The 16695-nt window shown below is 52.2% G+C and overlaps 2 protein-coding genes across 2 annotated transcripts in view; one reads left to right on the forward strand and one right to left on the reverse strand.

Moving 5' to 3' along the window:
- LOC147119502 (nuclear factor of activated T-cells, cytoplasmic 4-like) overlaps positions 1–10572 on the forward strand; it is a 79169-nt gene extending 68597 nt beyond the window's left edge. The window contains exons 7-9 of the mRNA XM_085985061.1: positions 807–933; positions 3526–4944; positions 8529–10572. Of these exons, the coding sequence (XP_085841187.1) occupies positions 807–933; positions 3526–4944; positions 8529–8605 (1623 nt within the window). The 3' untranslated portion in view covers positions 8606–10572. The remainder of the gene's footprint in view (positions 1–806; positions 934–3525; positions 4945–8528) is intronic.
- Positions 1–16695, reverse strand: part of LOC147119501 (ubiquitin carboxyl-terminal hydrolase CYLD-like) — a 388802-nt gene that overhangs the window by 191816 nt on the left and 180291 nt on the right. The window lies entirely within an intron of this gene.

Genomic DNA, 16695 nt, shown 5'->3' on the forward strand with positions numbered 1-16695 from the left:
GACTCAAGGGGCCTCGTACAACAAGACTGCTAATTAATGCTTTCTCGTTACATAATACCCAGTCTAAGATTACCTGATCTCTGGTTGGTTCCTCGACATATTGGTCCAGGAAACCATCCCGTAAACACTCCAGGAATTCCTCCTCCACAGTATTGTTACAAATTTGGTTAGCCCAATCTATATGTAGATTAAAGTCACCCATGATGACTAATTTCCCTTTTAATGCCATCCCCAACCTCCGCATTATTGTTTGGAGGTCTATATACCACTCCCACTAACGTTTTCTGCCTCTTGGCATTTCTCAGTTCTACCTATACAGATTCCACATCATCAGAGCTAATATCCTTCCTTACAATTGTGTTAATCCCTTCTTTAACCAGCAATGCTACCCCACCTCCCTTTCCTTTTTGCCTATCTTTTCTGAATATTGCATACCCCTGGATGTTGAGTTCCCAGCCTTGGCCACCCTGGAGCCATGTTTCCGTAATCCCAATCAAATCATATAACAGCACTGTGGGAGTACCATCACCACACGGACTGCAGCGGTTCAAGAAGGCGGCACACCACCACCTTCTCAAGGGGCAACTAGGGATAGGCAATAAATGCCAGCCTTGCCAACGATGCTCACATCCCATAAACGAATAATTAAAAAAAATAACATCCATAGACATTCCCCTGTCCACTACTTTAGTCACCTCTTCATAAAAATTCAGTCAAGCATGACCTACCTTTCACAAATCCATGCTGGCTCTCTCTGACCAGCTGACAATTTCCAGCAACCATGCATTCACCCTCCTCTCTTACAGGCTCTGATTGTGGCTGAGGTGCCTCCGTATCGCAACCAGACCCTCACCAGACCGGCCCAGGTGTGCTTCTTGGTCTGCAACGGTAAGAGGAAGAAGAGCCCCTGCCAGTGCTTCCAGTATTTGCCCGGTGAGTGCCCCGACCGGCTGCCCTTGAGCGGATTGCGGGCCGTCCTGGGGGTTTCCTGGGGTGGCTGCTCCTCGATCTGTCTGGCCGCCTTATCTTTGGTCCCCTTGCCCACCTGTGGGCTACAGGTTTCACAGGTGGGGCTGGGACGATCTGCGGTACCTCACCCAACGAGGGTTTGGGGGCGGCGGCTGGGTATGCGCAAAGGAAACCAAAGAGAAAGAAGTTGAACGTGCATTGCTGTAGCGTTGTTCACACCGACAGGCCGTCCCAAAGCGCTTTACAGTCAATTAAGTACTTTTTTTAATGGAGTGCAGTCACTGCTGTAATGCCGGAAACGCAGTAGTTGATTGGTGCACAGCAAGATCCCAAAAAACAATAATGTGATAAGGACTAGATCACCATTTTTAGGTGTCGGTTGAAGGATGATAAATATTGACTCCAGGAGAACGCCCCTTGCTCTTCTAAATAGTCACCGTGGGATCTTTTACGGGAACACAAAGCCATTGTCTTTGGTCCCTGCCACAAACTCTGTTCCCTAGCCAGTGACTCCATCCCTCTCCCTAACATCTGTCTGAGGCTGAACCACACTGTTCGCGACCTTGGTGTCATATTTGACCCTGAAATGTGCTTCCGGCCACATATCCGCAGCATAACAAAGACCGCCTACTTCCACCTCCGTGACATCACCCGTCTCCGCCCCTTGCCTCAGCTCATCCACTGCTGAAACCCTCATCCATACCTTTGTTACCTCTAACCTCGACTATTCCAACGCACTCCTGGCCGGCCTCCCACATTCCACCCTATGTAAACTTGGGGTCATCCAAAACTCGGCTGCCTGTGTCCTAACTCGCACCAAGTCCCGTTCACCCATCACCCTGTGCTCGCTGACCGACACTGGCTCTCGGTTAAGCAACGCCTCGATTTCAAAATTCTCATCCTTGTTTTCAAATCCCTCCATGGCCTCGCCCCTCCCTATCTCTGTAATCTCCTTCAGCCGCACAACGCCGCCCCCCTCCCCCCCCCCCCGATTATAATCGCTCAACCTTTGGTGGCCGTGCCTTCTGTTGCCTAAGCCCCAAGCCCTGCCTAACCGTCTCCGGCTCGCTACCTCTCTTTCCTCCTTTAAGACGCTCCTTAAAACCTACCTCTTTGACCAAGCTTTTGGACACCTGCCCTAATTTATCCTTATGTGGCTCGGTGTCAAATTGTTTTTGTCTTAAAATACTCCTGTGCAGCGCCCTGGGACGTTTTACTACGTTAAAGGCACTATATAAATACAAGTTGTTGTTGTTGTTGTCCACCTGAGAGGGCAGGCGGAACCCTCAGTTTAACGTCTCATCCGAAAGACGACACCTGGTAGACAGTGGTGTTTCCCCAAGGGTCAGTGCTGGGGCCACTGCTTTTTTTGATGTATATATAAATGACCTGGATATTGGAATACAGTGTAGAATTTCTAAATTTGCCGATGACACCAAACTTGGGGGGTGTGGCAAACAGTGAGGATGATACCAATCAACTACAGCAGGACATAGAAAGACTAGCAGAATGGGCAGACAAGTGGCAGACGAAATTTAATACAGAGAAGTGTGAGGTGATGCATTTTGGCAGAAGGAACAGGGAGAGGCAATATACACTCAATGGCACAGTTTTGAAGAGTGTGCAGGGACAGAGGGACCTGGGAGTTAATGTGCATAGGTCCCTGAAGGTGGCGGGAGATATTGAGAGAGTGGTTAACAAAGCATCTGGGATCTTGGGCTTCATAAATAGAGGTATTGAGTACAAAAATAGAGAAGCTATGCTGAACCTTTATAAAGCGCTGGTTAGGCCACAACTGGAGTATTGCGTCCAGTTCTGGTCACCACACTTTAGGAAGGATGTGAAGGCCCTTGAGAGGGTGCAGCGGAGATTTACCAGAATGGTTCCGGGAATGGGGGATCTTAGCTACAAGGACAGGTTGGAGAAGCTGGATTTGTTTTCATCAGAGCAAAGGAGGTTGAGGGGTGATTTGATAGAGGTGTACAAGATTATGACAGGTTTGGATAGGCTAGACGGGGAAAGGCTGTTCCCACTAGTTGATGGTACAAGGACTAGGGGACACAGATTTAAGGTTTTGGGCAAGAGATATAGGAGGGATGGGAGGGGAAACTTTTTTACGCAGCGAGTGGTGAGGACCTGGAATTCGCTAACGACGGAACTGGTGGAAACGGAGACACTCAATGTTTTCAAGGGGAGACTGGATAGGCACTTGAGGGAAATAAACTTGCAGGGCTACGGGGATAGAGCGAGGGAATGGGACTGACTGGATTGCTCTACAGAGAGCCGGCACAGACTCGATGGGCTGAATGGCCTCCTTCGGTGCCGTTATGACTCTATGACCTCCGACAGTGCAGCACTTCCTCAGTTCGGGCACCGGGAGTGTCAGCCCTGGATTATGGGGGATCGAATCTCTGGATTGGGGACTCGAACCCACGACCTTCTGACTCAGAAGGGAGAGTGAGACCGACTAAGCCACGTAAAGCTGAAAGAAAACGGAGTCGGGGAATAAATCCCAGTGTCTAATTGCTTGTTCCTCTTTGGTTTTCTTGGCTCCAGTTCTCGTCAAGGAAGAACCATACGAGGAGTTTGAGGTGGGCCCCCCCTCTCCGCTCCGCGAGTACCCGTCCCGTGTGCCGGCTGCCGGCCTTGGCCAGCCGCCCTCGGCACTCTCTGGCCCGGGGACATTCGCCCCAGCCTCGCCGCCCGTACCCCTGTCCAATCCGGGGTGCCCGGCGCCCGAGGGCTTCGGCGAGCCCTGCCTCCTTTCGCCGCCCGTCGCTGGGCTGCCTGCGTTCTTGCTCGACGCGGAGTGGAACGAGGCCTGCAAGCTGGTCCCGCCTGGGTTCGGTTGCTCATTGGCCCAACCCGACCACGGCCATCGCTTGACCCAACCCGACCACGGTCATCCCTTGGCCCAATCTGACCACGGCCATCCCATGACCCAACCCAACCATGGCCATCCCTTGTCCCAATCCGACCACGGTCATCCCTTGACCCAATCTGACCACAGTCATCGCTTGACCCAACACGACCACGGTCATCCCTTGGCCCAATCTGACCACAGCCATCCGATGACCCAACCCAACCATGGCCATCCCTTGTCCCAATCCGACCACGGTCATCCCTTGACCCAATCTGACCACAGTCATCGCTTGACCCAACACGACCACGGTCATCCCTTGGCCCAATCTGACCACGGTCATCCCTTGACCCAACCCAACCACGGTCATCCCTTGATCCAATCCAACCATGGTCATCCCTTGACCCAACCCAACCACGGCCATCCCTTGACCCAACCCAACCACGGCCACCCTTTGGCCCATCTCCCATTGGGCCACTCTTGCTCCTACTCGCCTCCCGATTGGGCGATGCCACACTCTCTGCCCAGCCCGTCAGCCAATCAGACGGGGCTCGACTGCCATCTACCCTTGGCCCCCGCGAGCCCATTCTACCCAGCCCCCTCCAACTCAGTCGGCCACATGTCTCCGCCGGCTCAGTTGCCGGGCAATGGTCAGGGCCCGCCCTCTCCGTTGGCGGTGCGGCGAGAGGGAGCTTCGCACGCGACCGAGCCGTCCGTGGCCCAGGCCTCCTCAGCCCGCCACCTCACAGCGTGTCCCCCGGCCTTTCTGTCCGGTCCTCAGCCCACTTCGCCTGCGCCTCCCCAGCGCCACGAATCGGGCGTCCTTGCTCCCGCCCACCCGATGGCTTATGGCACGTGCGCCTTCCGGGACGCTAGGCAGAGAGCGGGCGCACCTGAAGATCCCCCCAACTCCGCGCCATCTGCCTGCCTGAAGACAGCGGACCCCTGCCCGTTCCAGGAGTCGGAACCTCCGCCGATTGGTCGCGACAAGGCCGATGGTGAGGGGGGACCGGGAGCCCCCCCGGAGAAGCCGGCAGCGGATGCGGAGGGGGGAGACGAGGAGTGCGGTGTGTCGTTCAGCACCATTCCGATCCAAGGCATCACACTAGACGATGGTAGGTGCAGGACCAACGTGAAATGGTCCCTTTAACAGCTCTGGTGTCTGTGGTGGGGGCAATAGGTCAGACATTGATCTTTCACCCTCTGGATCCTGGGGTCAAATCCAGCCCCAGACTGCGGAGGGTGAAGTTCTCCTTTCTCTGACGGGGGATTGGGTGGGACAGTGGATCCGACACTGACTGTTCAACCTCTACCCTGGGAGTGTTTGATGGGACAGTGTAGCGGGAGCTTTACTCTGTATCTAACCCGTACTGTACCTGCCCTGGGAGTGTTTGATGGGACAGTGTAGAGGGAGCTTTACTCTGTATCTAACCCGTGCTGTACCTGCCCTGGGAGTGTTTGATGGGACAGTTTAGAGGGAGCTTTACTCTGTATCTAACCCGTGCTGTACCTGCCCTGGGAGTGCTTGATGGAATTACGGAAACATGGCTCCAGGGGGACCAAGGCTGGGAACTCAACATCCAGGGGTATTCAATATTCAGGACAGATAGGCAAAAAGGAAAAGGAGGTGGGGTAGCGTTGCTGGTTAAAGAGGGGATTAAAACAATTGTAAGGAAAGATATTGGCTCTGATGATGTGGAATCTGTATGGGTAGAACTGAGAATACCAAGGGGCAGAAAACATTAGTGGGAGTGGTATATAGACCCTCAAACAGTAATGCAGAAGTTGGGGATGGCATTAAAAGGGAAATTAGAGAAGCGTGCAATAAGGGCACAGCAGTCATCTTGGGTGACTTTAATCTACATATAGATTGGGCTAACCAAATTAGTAACAATACTGTGGAAGAGGAATTCCTGGAGTGTATACGAGATGGTTTCCTGGACCAATATGTCGCGGAACCAACTAGGGATCAGGCCATCTTAGACTGGGTATTATGCAATGAGAAAGGATTAATTAGCAATCTTGTTGTGTGAGGCCCCTTGGGTCGGAGCGATCATAATATGATAGAATTCTTCATTAAGATGGAGAGTGAAGTAGTTGACTCAGAGACTAAGGTCCTGAATTTAAATAAAGGGAACTATGATGGTTTGAGACGCGAGTTGGGTAGGATTGATTAGGTAATGTCACTCAAAGGGTAGACGATGGATAGGCAATGGCAAACATTCAAAGATCGCATGGATGAACTACAGAATTTGTTTATCCCAGTTTGGCATAAAAATAAATCAAAAAAGGTGACTCAACCGTGGCTAACAAGGGAAATTAGGGATAACATAAGATCCAAAGAGAGGACATATAAATTGGCCAAAAAAAGCAGCAAACCTGAGGATTGGGAGCAGTTTAGGATTCAGCAAAGGAGGGCAAAGGGATCAATTAAGAGGGGGAAAATAGATTATGAAAGTAAGCTTGCAGGGAACATAAAAACTGACTGTAAAAGCTTTTATAGATATGTGAAGAGAAAAAGATTGGTGAAGTCAAGTGTAGGTCCCTTGCAGTCAGAATCAGGGGAATTTATAATGAGGAACAAAGAAATGGCAGACCAATTAAATACATACTTTGGTTCTGTCTTCACAAAGGAGGACACAAATAACCTCCCAGAGATGTCGGGGAACATAGGGTCTGATGAAAGGGTGGAACTGAAAGAAATCAGTATTTGTAGGGAAATGGTGTTAGGGAAGTTGATGGGATTGAAGGCTGATAAATCCCCAGGGCCTGATAATCTACATCCTAGGGTACTTAAGGAAGTGGCCCTAGAAATAGTAGATGCATTGCTGGTCATCTTCCAGAACTCGATAGACTCTGGAACAGTACCCATGGATTGGAGGGTAGCTAATGTTACCCCACTATTCAAAAAAGGTGGTTGAGAAAAAGCAGGGAATTATAGACCGGTAAGCCTGACATCGGTAGTGGGGAAAATGCTAGAGTCCATTATAAAAGATGTAATAGCAGAGCACTTGGAAAACAGTGACAGGATCGGACAAAGTCAACATGGATTTACAAAAGGTAAATCATGCTTGACTAATTTACTGGAATTTTTTGAGGATGTAACTGGTAAAATAGATAAGGGAGAACCAGTGGATGTGGTGTATTTGGACTTTCAGAAGGCTTTCGATAAGGTCCCGCATAAGAGATTAGCATGTAAAGTTAAGGCACATGGGATTGGGGGCAAGGTATTGACTTGGATAGAGAAGTGGTTGGCAGACAGAAAGCAAAGAGTTGGAATAAACGGGTCTTTTTCCGAGTGGCAGGCAGTGACTAGTGGGGTACCGCAGGGATTGGTCCTTGGGCCCCAGCTATTCACAATATATATTAATGATCTGGACGAGGGAATTGGATGTAGTATCTCCAAATTTGCAGACAACACAAAGCTGGGTGGGCGTGTGTGCTGTGAGGAGGATGTCGTGAAACTCCAGTACGATTTGGACAGGTTGGGTGATTGGGCAGAAACATGGCAAATGCACTATAATGTGGATAAATGTGAGGTTATCCACTTTGGTGGCAAAAACAGGAAGGCAGATTATTATTTGAATGGCAATAGATTGGGAGAAGGGTAAGTGCAAAGAGACCTGGGTGTTCTTGTGCACCAGTCACTGAAGGTAAGCATGCAGGTGCAGCAGGCGGTTAAGAAGGCAAATGGTATGTTGGCCTTCGTAGCGAGAGGATTCGAGTACAGGAGCAAGGATGTCTTGCTGCAGTTGTACAGGGCCTTGGTGAGACCGCACCTTGAGTATTGTGTGCAGTTTTGGTCGCCTTATCTGAGGAAGGATGTTCTTGCCATGGAAGGAGTGCAGCGAAGATTCACCAGGCTGATACCTGGGATGGCAGGAATGACGTATGAGGAGAGATTGGGTCCATTGGGTTTGTACTCACTGGAGTTTAGAAGATTGAGAGGGGATCTCATCGAAACCTATAAAGTTCTGTCAGGCCTGGACAGACTAGATGCAGGAAGGATGTTCCCGATGGCCGGGGAGTCCAAAACTAGGGGTCATAGTCTAAGGATAAGGGGTAAGCCATTGAGGACTGAGATGAGGAGGAATTTTTTCATCCAGAGAGTGGTGAACCTGTGGAATTCTCTACCACAGAAGGCAGTGGAGGCCAATTCATTAAATATATTCAAGAAGGAGTTGAATATATTTCTTAAGGCTAAAGGGATCAAGGAATATGGGGAGAAGGCAGGGACAGGGTAATGAATTTGGATGATCAGCCATGATCTCATTGAATGGCGGAGCAGGCTCGAGGGGCCGAATGGCCTATTCCTGCTCCTATCTTCTATGTTTCTATGGGACAGTGTAGAGGGAGCTTTACTCTGTATCTAACCCGTGCTGTACCTGCCCCGGGAGTGTTTTATGGGACAGTGTAGAGGGAGCTTTACTCTGTATCTACCCTGTGCTGTACCTGCCCTGGGAGTGTTTTATGGGACAGTGTAGAGGGAGCTTTACTCTGTATCTACCCTGTGCTGTACCTGCCCTGGGAGTGTTTGATGGGACAGTGTAGAGGGAGCTTTACTCTGTATCTAACCTGTGCTGTACCTGCCCTGGGAGTGTTTGATGGGCCAGTGTAGAGGGAGCTTTACTCTGTATCTAACCTGTGCACTACACGGCTCCGTTGACTCTGATGTCTGTCAGTTTCATTCTCCCTGCAGTGAATGAAATTATTGGACGGGATCTCACCGATGTCCCTGAATCCCTTCGGGCAGACGGTGCCGCGGAGGAACCGTGATCTGGGTGACGGCGCACGCTGGCGAGGAGGAGGCACCCGAGCTGCCTGGACTTCGCGCTTCTCCGGCAGGTCGGCCAGGACTGAGTCGAGGCCACGGAGAACCAGCCTCCGAGTAGTCCAGGAGCATGTTCAAAACAGCTGAAGATCCCAGACCGTTGTCCCCCCCCCTCTCCCCCCCACCTTTCACTCCCCCTCTGGTAACTCAGTGGGTCCCCCTTGCACCAATCGGTATGGTACTGAGGCACACAGAGCAGGACGATCCCAGGTTCTGTTTCCTGACTTGCGCCGAGTTAGCTCAGTCCAGATTGGGGCTTCGGAGATTCCTTGGGCTGGTTGTGTGGGGTGGGGGGTGGCGCCGGGTGGGATAGGGTGATTGGGAGTTGGGGAGTGGCCAACCAGCCAGGGTGATGAGCAGAGGAACGAAACACGCCCGTACGGGATGGCCTGGAGCAGTGGTGTCCCCCCCTTCCTAGTCGAATATCCTGTCGACACTCACTACCCGGGCTCACACGTGAGGAGTGGGGCCCTTTGAGGGGGTGAGGCAACCGATTGCGGCTGGTCCCCTCCCCAATGGGGAGCCATCCAGAGAGGAGAGGTGTGGGGCCGGGAAGACGATAAACGGTCCGGAACCTTGTTGGTGCTACAGATCTCTCTTTGTATTTGGTGCATGCATGATACGTTTGTTAGTCCTGTGGTGTACGGTCAGGTTATTTGCTGCAACACTGCCACTCTGTTGGGTAGGAAGAGGCTATTCGGCCAAGCAGGTCTCTCTTTTTTGCTGGATGACAACCCCACCCACCCACCTTCTCACCATATCCCTCAACCCCACCCACCCACCTTCTCACCCTATCCCTCAACCCCACCCACCCACCTTCTCACCATATCCCTCAACCCCACCCACCTTCTCACCATATCCCTCAACCCCACCCACCTTCTCACCATATCCCTCAACCCCACCCACCCACCTTCTCACCCTATCCCTCAACCCCACCCACCCACCTTCTCACCATATCCCTCAACCCCACCCACCCACCATATCCCTCAACCCCACCCACCCACCTTCTCACCATATCCCTCAACCCCACCCACCCACCATATCCCTCAACCCCACCCACCCACCATCTCACCATATCCCTCAACCCCACCCACCCACCTTCTCACCATATCCCTCAACCCCACCCACCCACCTTCTCACCATATCCCTCAACCCCACCCACCCACCTTCTCACCCTATCCCTCAACCCCACCCACCCACCTTCTCACCATATCCCTCAACCCCACCCACCCACCATATCCCTCAACCCCACCCACCCACCTTCTCACCATATCCCTCAACCCCACCCACCCACCTTCTCACCATATCCCTCAACCCCACCCACCCACCTTCTCACCATATCCCTCAACCCCACCCACCTTCTCACCATATCCCTCAACCCCACCCACCCACCTTTTCACCATATCCCTCAACCCCACCCACCCACCTTCTCACCCTATCCCTCAACCCCACCCACCCACCTTCTCACCCTATCCCTCAACCCCACCCACCCACCTTTTCACCATATCCCTCAACCCCACCCACCCACCTTTTCACCATATCCCTCAACCCCACCCACCCACCTTCTCACCATATCCTTCAACCCCACCTTCTCACCATATCCTCCCAACCCCACCCACCCACCTTCTCACCATAACCTTCAACCCCACCCACCCACCATATCCCTCAACCCCACCCACCCACCCACCATATCCCTCAACCCCACCCACCCACCTTCTCACCATATCCTCCCAACCCCACACACCTCCTCACCATATCCCTCAACCCCACCTACACACCTTCTCACCATATCCCTCAACCCCACCTACCCACCTCCTCACCATATCCTCCCAACGCCAGCCACCCACCTTATCCCTCAACCCCACCTACCCACCTCCTCACCATATCCTCCCAACGCCACCCACCCACCTTATCCCTCAACCCCACCCACCCACCTTCTCGCCAAGTTCCCTCAACCCCACATTCTCACCTTATCCTTCTCTCCATACCCACTCACTCCCCCTTTTCAAGGAACTCCCTGTAACTTTTGCTAAAATGTTACTTCTAACTTACATTTGCTCACAACGGATGAAGTCCACGCAACAGCCACGGTGCTGGGTTATAATTCGCAGGCGGTGTCTGTCCCGAAGACCTTGAGACACTGACGGGTTTCGATATGACATCCCGGCAAATCTTCAGGTGAGATGTTGGAATGGACCTATTTGTTTGAGCTCAGCAGTTGCCAGGGAAACCTCGTTTAGGAGGGGCCTGGTAGCCGGTTCAATTGGGGACACAACTGGCCAATCCAGCCAACACGGAGAGGTCAGGCCGCTGGCTTCCTGTCCAGCTGAGGGATGGAGGAACGACAAAGCAGGTGCCCTGGGACGGTCTCGATTGAGCTGGCAGGCTCGGAGACTGAAAGTGCTCTCCTTTTAAGTTCAGGGCTAACCAGTTTCAGAAAGTTTTCTGCTCGGAAGCGTGCAATGAGCCCCAGTAACAGGGGCGGCGTGGCGAGTTTGTTCGTTTCTATACAGTACTGCCAGCAGTGTTCCTGAAATAAGTTGAAGTAAGATGAGATTTACTAATAAATTTTTACTCTGTTTGTTCAGTTAATGTTTGTAAAAAAAATATATATATATATAAATAAATAAATAAATTAGCTGGTCGATTCTTCATTGGCCTCATCTCATGAATCGGCCTGACTTTCGGAGGATTGGATGAGCAGGCGAGGGGAATAACAGCAAGCATTTTGTTGTAACATGGGTGGGCCGCCAGATTGTGCTGCACTGAGACCAGGTATTGGCGCACTCCTGATTGTAAGGGACGTCAGGTCCACTTACCGGAGATACCGGTGAGGCTGAATCACAACACAGGAAGGATATATTGGCCTTCGAGGGGGTGCAGTGAAGATGAAAGGGTTAAATTACGATGAGAGGTTGCACAGTCTAGGCTTGCATTCCCTCGAGTAGAGAGGATTAAGGGGGTGATCTAATTGAGGTGTTTAAGATGATTAAAGGAGTCAATAGGGTCGATAGAGAGAAACTATTTCCTCTGCTGGGGGAGAGTCCAGAACAAGGGGGCACAACCTTAAAATTAGAGCCAGGCCGTTCAGGGGTGATGTCAGGAAGCACTTCTTCACACAAAGGGGAGTGGAAATCTGGATCTCTCTACCCCCCAAAAAATTGTTGAGGCTGGGGGCCAATTGCAAAATTTCAATACTAAGATTGGTAGATTTTTGTCAGGTAAGGATATTAGGGTTAAGGAACCAAGGCGGGTAAATGGAGTTAAGAAACAGATCAGCCATGATCTCATTGAATGGCGGAGCAGGCTTGAGGGGCTGAATGGTCTCCTCCTGTTCCTATGAATCCAAGACAATGGGGGTGAAATTGGGTGCCTTTGCGCCTCCTGTTAGATCCCCCAGGGGGCGCTAACGGGGCGCCAATGGCTTTGCAACCGGGCGCGGCGCTGACATCGACTCCTGCCATATTCGGCGGGAGTTTTGCGACGGCGTTGCGCCCCGATCTCCTTCGCCCAGAGATCCTGACGTCATCGCCGTGCGCATCGCCCCGGACCCGAAACTGACTTCCGCCCCCCCTGCAGCAGCGCTGGTCGAAAACACCGACAGCTGCAGCAGGCGTGCATCAGGCGGCCAGCCGCTTCGGGGGGGGGCGGGGGGGGGGCCGAGTTAAGTGGACAAAAAAAACTTACCTTTCCTGTTGTAGTTTTTTTTTCCCGCGGGTTTCTGCCCGTGATCGGTCAGCCCGGCACTCTGCTTGAGTGCCTGGCTGATCGCACAGGATCGCGGCTGCCTTGGTGGTCCAGGTAGGTACTTTTTAAATTGCAGAGCCTGCAGCCATGGCCCTTCTCTTTAAGGGAGGGAAGGAGCCTTTGAACATGGGAACGCTGCACGGCCCAGTGTGCAGCGCTGCTGAAGTCTCCACTCTGCTCTCTGACGTTAGCACCCTAAGAAGGAAATGGAGCGCTTGATTTAGTGCCCCACTTCCCTCTTGGGGCGCTAAAATTCAATTTCCCGGTCGCCGACACTAAAGTTAGCGCCCAGGCAATGTTAGCACCCCAAAATGGTCGATACCGAATTTTCCCCCCATTATCTTTACCAGACCCAAGTTACGTATCGGCCTTGCTGTTGGGTGATATGTAAATCAGTAGTATCAGTCAGCACGTTTCAATTCAAGTGTTTAATAAGTGGAACTTTTCCGACACAGAATTGTGGATTTTGCAACAAAGACTGATTTGGGGAAAAAGGACTTGCATTTCTACAGCGCCTTTCACGACCTCAGGACATCCCAAAGCGCTTCCCAGCCAATGAAGTACTTTTGAAGTGGAGTCACTGCTGTAATGTGGGAAACGCAGCAGCCAATTTGTGCACAGCAAGCTCCCACAAACAGCAGTGTGATAAATGACCAGATCATCTGCTTTTAGTTATGTTAGTTGAGGGATAAATACCGGCCCCAGGATACCAGGGAGAACTCCCCCTGCTCGTCTTCAAAATAGTGGCCATGGGATTTCTTTTATGTCCACCTGAGAGGGCAGGCGGGGCCTCGGTTTAACGTCTCATCTGAAAGGACGGAACCTCCTGACAGCGCAGCGCTCCCCCAGCCCTGGCACCGGGAGTGTCGGTCTAGATCTTTTGTGCTCAAGTCTCTAGGAGTGGGACTTGAACCCACGACCTGCTGACTCGGAAGCTAGAGAATGCTACCCACTGAGCCACGGCTGGGCGTCACAAGTCAACAGTATGACTGAGAAACAAATTCCACCGCTGAATTGAGGGGAAAGGTCACCAGTCTTAAAGGGACACTCCGGCCCCCACAAGTCATCAAGCATTTCTCATCCTATCGTCGAAGACTCCACGCACCAGCCTGGAATTTTCCGTCTTGGTGGGAGAATCGGGCGCCTCCCTCGGCAGGGCGGGAATTCCGCTCCGCACCACCGCGGACCCCAGCACCCGAGTCATTACCATATTTTAAGCAGGACCCTCTTGGGCGGGGGCGGTGTGGGCTCGGAGTTGGGGGGTCTTCCCATGTCAGCCAGGGATGGAGAAACATTGCTACCAGTGGAGGGGTGGACGAGGTTTAAAAGAAATCGTTTTTTTTTTATATTAATTCTTGGGGATGTGGGCGTCGCTGGCAAGGCCCTGGCATTTACTGCCCGTCCCTTGTTGTCCCTTTGTAGAAGGTTGGTGGCGGGTCTTCTCCTTGAGCCACTTGGTTGTATCAGGAACAGTTCAATCAGCCACATTCAGAGGGCAGTTAAGGGTCGACCACGTTGGTGTGGAACTGGAGTCCGATTCCGGATTTTTATTTCCTACATAAACCTGAGCTCATCCAAAACTCGGCTGCCTGTGGCCTAACTCGCACCAAGTCCCATTCACCCATGTGCTCGGCCAGCATTGGCCAGCAATGCCTCGATTTTAAAATCCTCATCCTTGTTTTCAAATCCCTCCATGGCCTCGCCCCCCTCTCTCCCTATCTCTGTAACCTCCTCCGGCCCTACAACACTCCCAGAGCTTTGCGCTGCTCCAATTCTGGCCTCTTGCGCATCCCTGATTTTAATGGCTCCACCATTGGCGGCCGCGCCTTCAGCTGCCTGGGCCCTAACCTCTGGCTTGATAGGATGGATGCTGAGAGAATGTTTCCCTTGGCTGGGGAGTCTAGAACCAGGGGCTGCAGCCTCAGGACTGAGATGAGGAGAAATTTCTTCACACAGAGGGTGGCGAATCTTTGGAATTCTCTACCCCAGAGGGCGGTGGAGTCTCAGTCATTGGGTATATTCAAAACAGAAGTCGATAGATTTCTGACTAGTAAGGGCATCAAGGGATATGGCGATAGGGCCGGTGAATGGAGTTGAGGCAGAAGATCAGCCATGATCTCATTGAATGGCGGAGCAGGCTCGAAGGGCCGAATGGCCACTCCTGCTCCTATTTCTTATGTTCTTCATTCCCTCCCTAAACCTCTCCGCTTCTCTCTCCTCCGTTTAAAACGCTTCTTAAAAGCTACCTCTTTGACCAAGCTTTTGGCCGCCTGCCCTGACGTCTCCTTCTGTGGCTCGGTGTCAAAATGTTTTTTTATTGATAATCGCTCCTGTGAGGTGCCTTGGGATGTTTTGCTACATTAAAGGCACTGTATAAATGCAAGCTGTTGCTGTTGTTGCTTAATTTTTGAAAACAAACTCAAATTCTCAAACTGCCATGGTGTGATTTGAACTCATAATCCCGCCATAGAGTCATAGGCCTAGAAATTCATTAAGGCGCTGCCAGCTTTGCGCCCAGTTAACGCCTAAAGAGTGATTTTGCGCCAGAAATGAGTTTGCGCAGATATTCAGCGCAGCGGTATTGGCGGCGGTAGCCGTTAGCGCAGCGCCGGCACCGATGACGTCATCGGTGTGCACAGTGCCCCGGTTCCGCCCCGAAACCGGCCCGATCCCCATATTTAGTAGCGGCCGCCTCCTCCGAAGCGGCCGCAAACAGCGACCAGAAAACGGGGCTGTCCTGCTGCCTTAGTGGGGCGCTTTAAAGCGGAAGGTGCGGCCGGCCGCTTTTTCGGCGGCCGCCTGCCCGCACCTCCTTCCCCGGCCTCCTCCACCCACCCCCCCCCCCCCGCCGCGGCATTGCCGGCTGCTTTCCGCGAGCCCGGCACTTCTCCGTGGTGCCGGGCTCATTTGCCGGCACTATCCAGCAGCGATCTCCCCGTTGCAGGCAGCTCCCCCTTAAGAGAAGGAGGAGGCCTGCAGTACCGCAGCCTGCCGCTCCGCAGCGGCTGGCGCAGCGGCGCCAAGAGCGCTGATATTCAGTGTCAGCGCCCCAAGCGGAGGCGGGCACACCCTGGTATAGCGCCCGGTTCCGAATTGGGGTGCTAACACTGAATATCTGACGATCACTATAGGCTTCCCGCCCAGCGCTAACTTTTGGGCGCTAGCCAGCTGGCGGGGCCATAGTGAATTTCTAGGCCATAGAGTTATACAGCACAGAAAGAGGCCCTTCGGCCCATCGTGTCCGCGCTGGCCATCAAGCCCTGTCTAATCTAATCCCATTTTCCAGCACTTGGTCCGTAGCCTTGTATGCTGTGGCGTTTCAAGTGCTCATCTAAATGCTTCTTTAATGATGTGAGGGTTCCTGCCTCTACCACCCTTTCAGGCAGTGAGTTCTAGATTCCAACCACCCTCTGGGTGAAAAAGATTTTCCTCAAATCCCCTCTAAACCTCCTGCCCCTTACCTTGAATCTATGCCCCCTGGTTGTTGACCCCTCTACTAAGGGGAAAAGTTCCTTTCTATCTACCCTATCTATGCCCCTCATAATTTTGTACACCTCAATCAGGTCCCCCCTCAGCCTTCTCTGCTCTAAGGAAAACAACCCCAGCCTGTCCAGTCTCTCTTCATCGCTGAAGCGCTCCAGCCGAGGTAACATCCTGGTGAATCTGCTCTGCACCCTCTCCAATGCAATCACATCCCTCCTATAGTGTGGCGACCAGAACTGCACACAGTATTCCAGCTGTGGCCTAACCAGCGTTTTGTACAGCTCCATCATAACCTCCCTGCTCTTGCCTTCATTAGCCGAGGCATAGAATATAAGTATCCCATATGCCTTTTTAACTGTCCTGCTGCCTTCAGGGATCTATGTACATGCACACCAAGGTCCCTCTGATCCTCTGTCCTTCCTAGGATCCTACCATTCATTGCGTATTCCCTTGCCTTGTTTGTCCTCCCAAAATGCATCACCTCACACTTTTCAGGGTTAAATTCCATTTGCCACTGTTCTGCCCATCTGACCAACCCGTCTATATCGTCCTGTAGCCTGAGGCTTCCCTCCTCGCTATTTACCACTCCACCAATTTTCGTGCCATCTGCTAACTTACTGATCATACCTCCTACATTCATATCTAAATCATTAATGTACACTACAAACAGCAAGGGACCCAGAACCGATCTCTGCGGTACACCACTGGATACAGGTCTCTGGATTACTGGCATTACTCCAGGTCTCTGGATTAGTGGTCCAGTAACATAAGTACGATGCTGCTGTACCCCATATGTAAATTTGAA

Source organism: Somniosus microcephalus, chromosome 4 (genome assembly GCF_052327205.1).
Source record: "Somniosus microcephalus isolate GS21.2 chromosome 4, FLI_Smic_1.0, whole genome shotgun sequence".
Classification (NCBI taxonomy): Eukaryota; Metazoa; Chordata; class Chondrichthyes; order Squaliformes; family Somniosidae; genus Somniosus; species Somniosus microcephalus.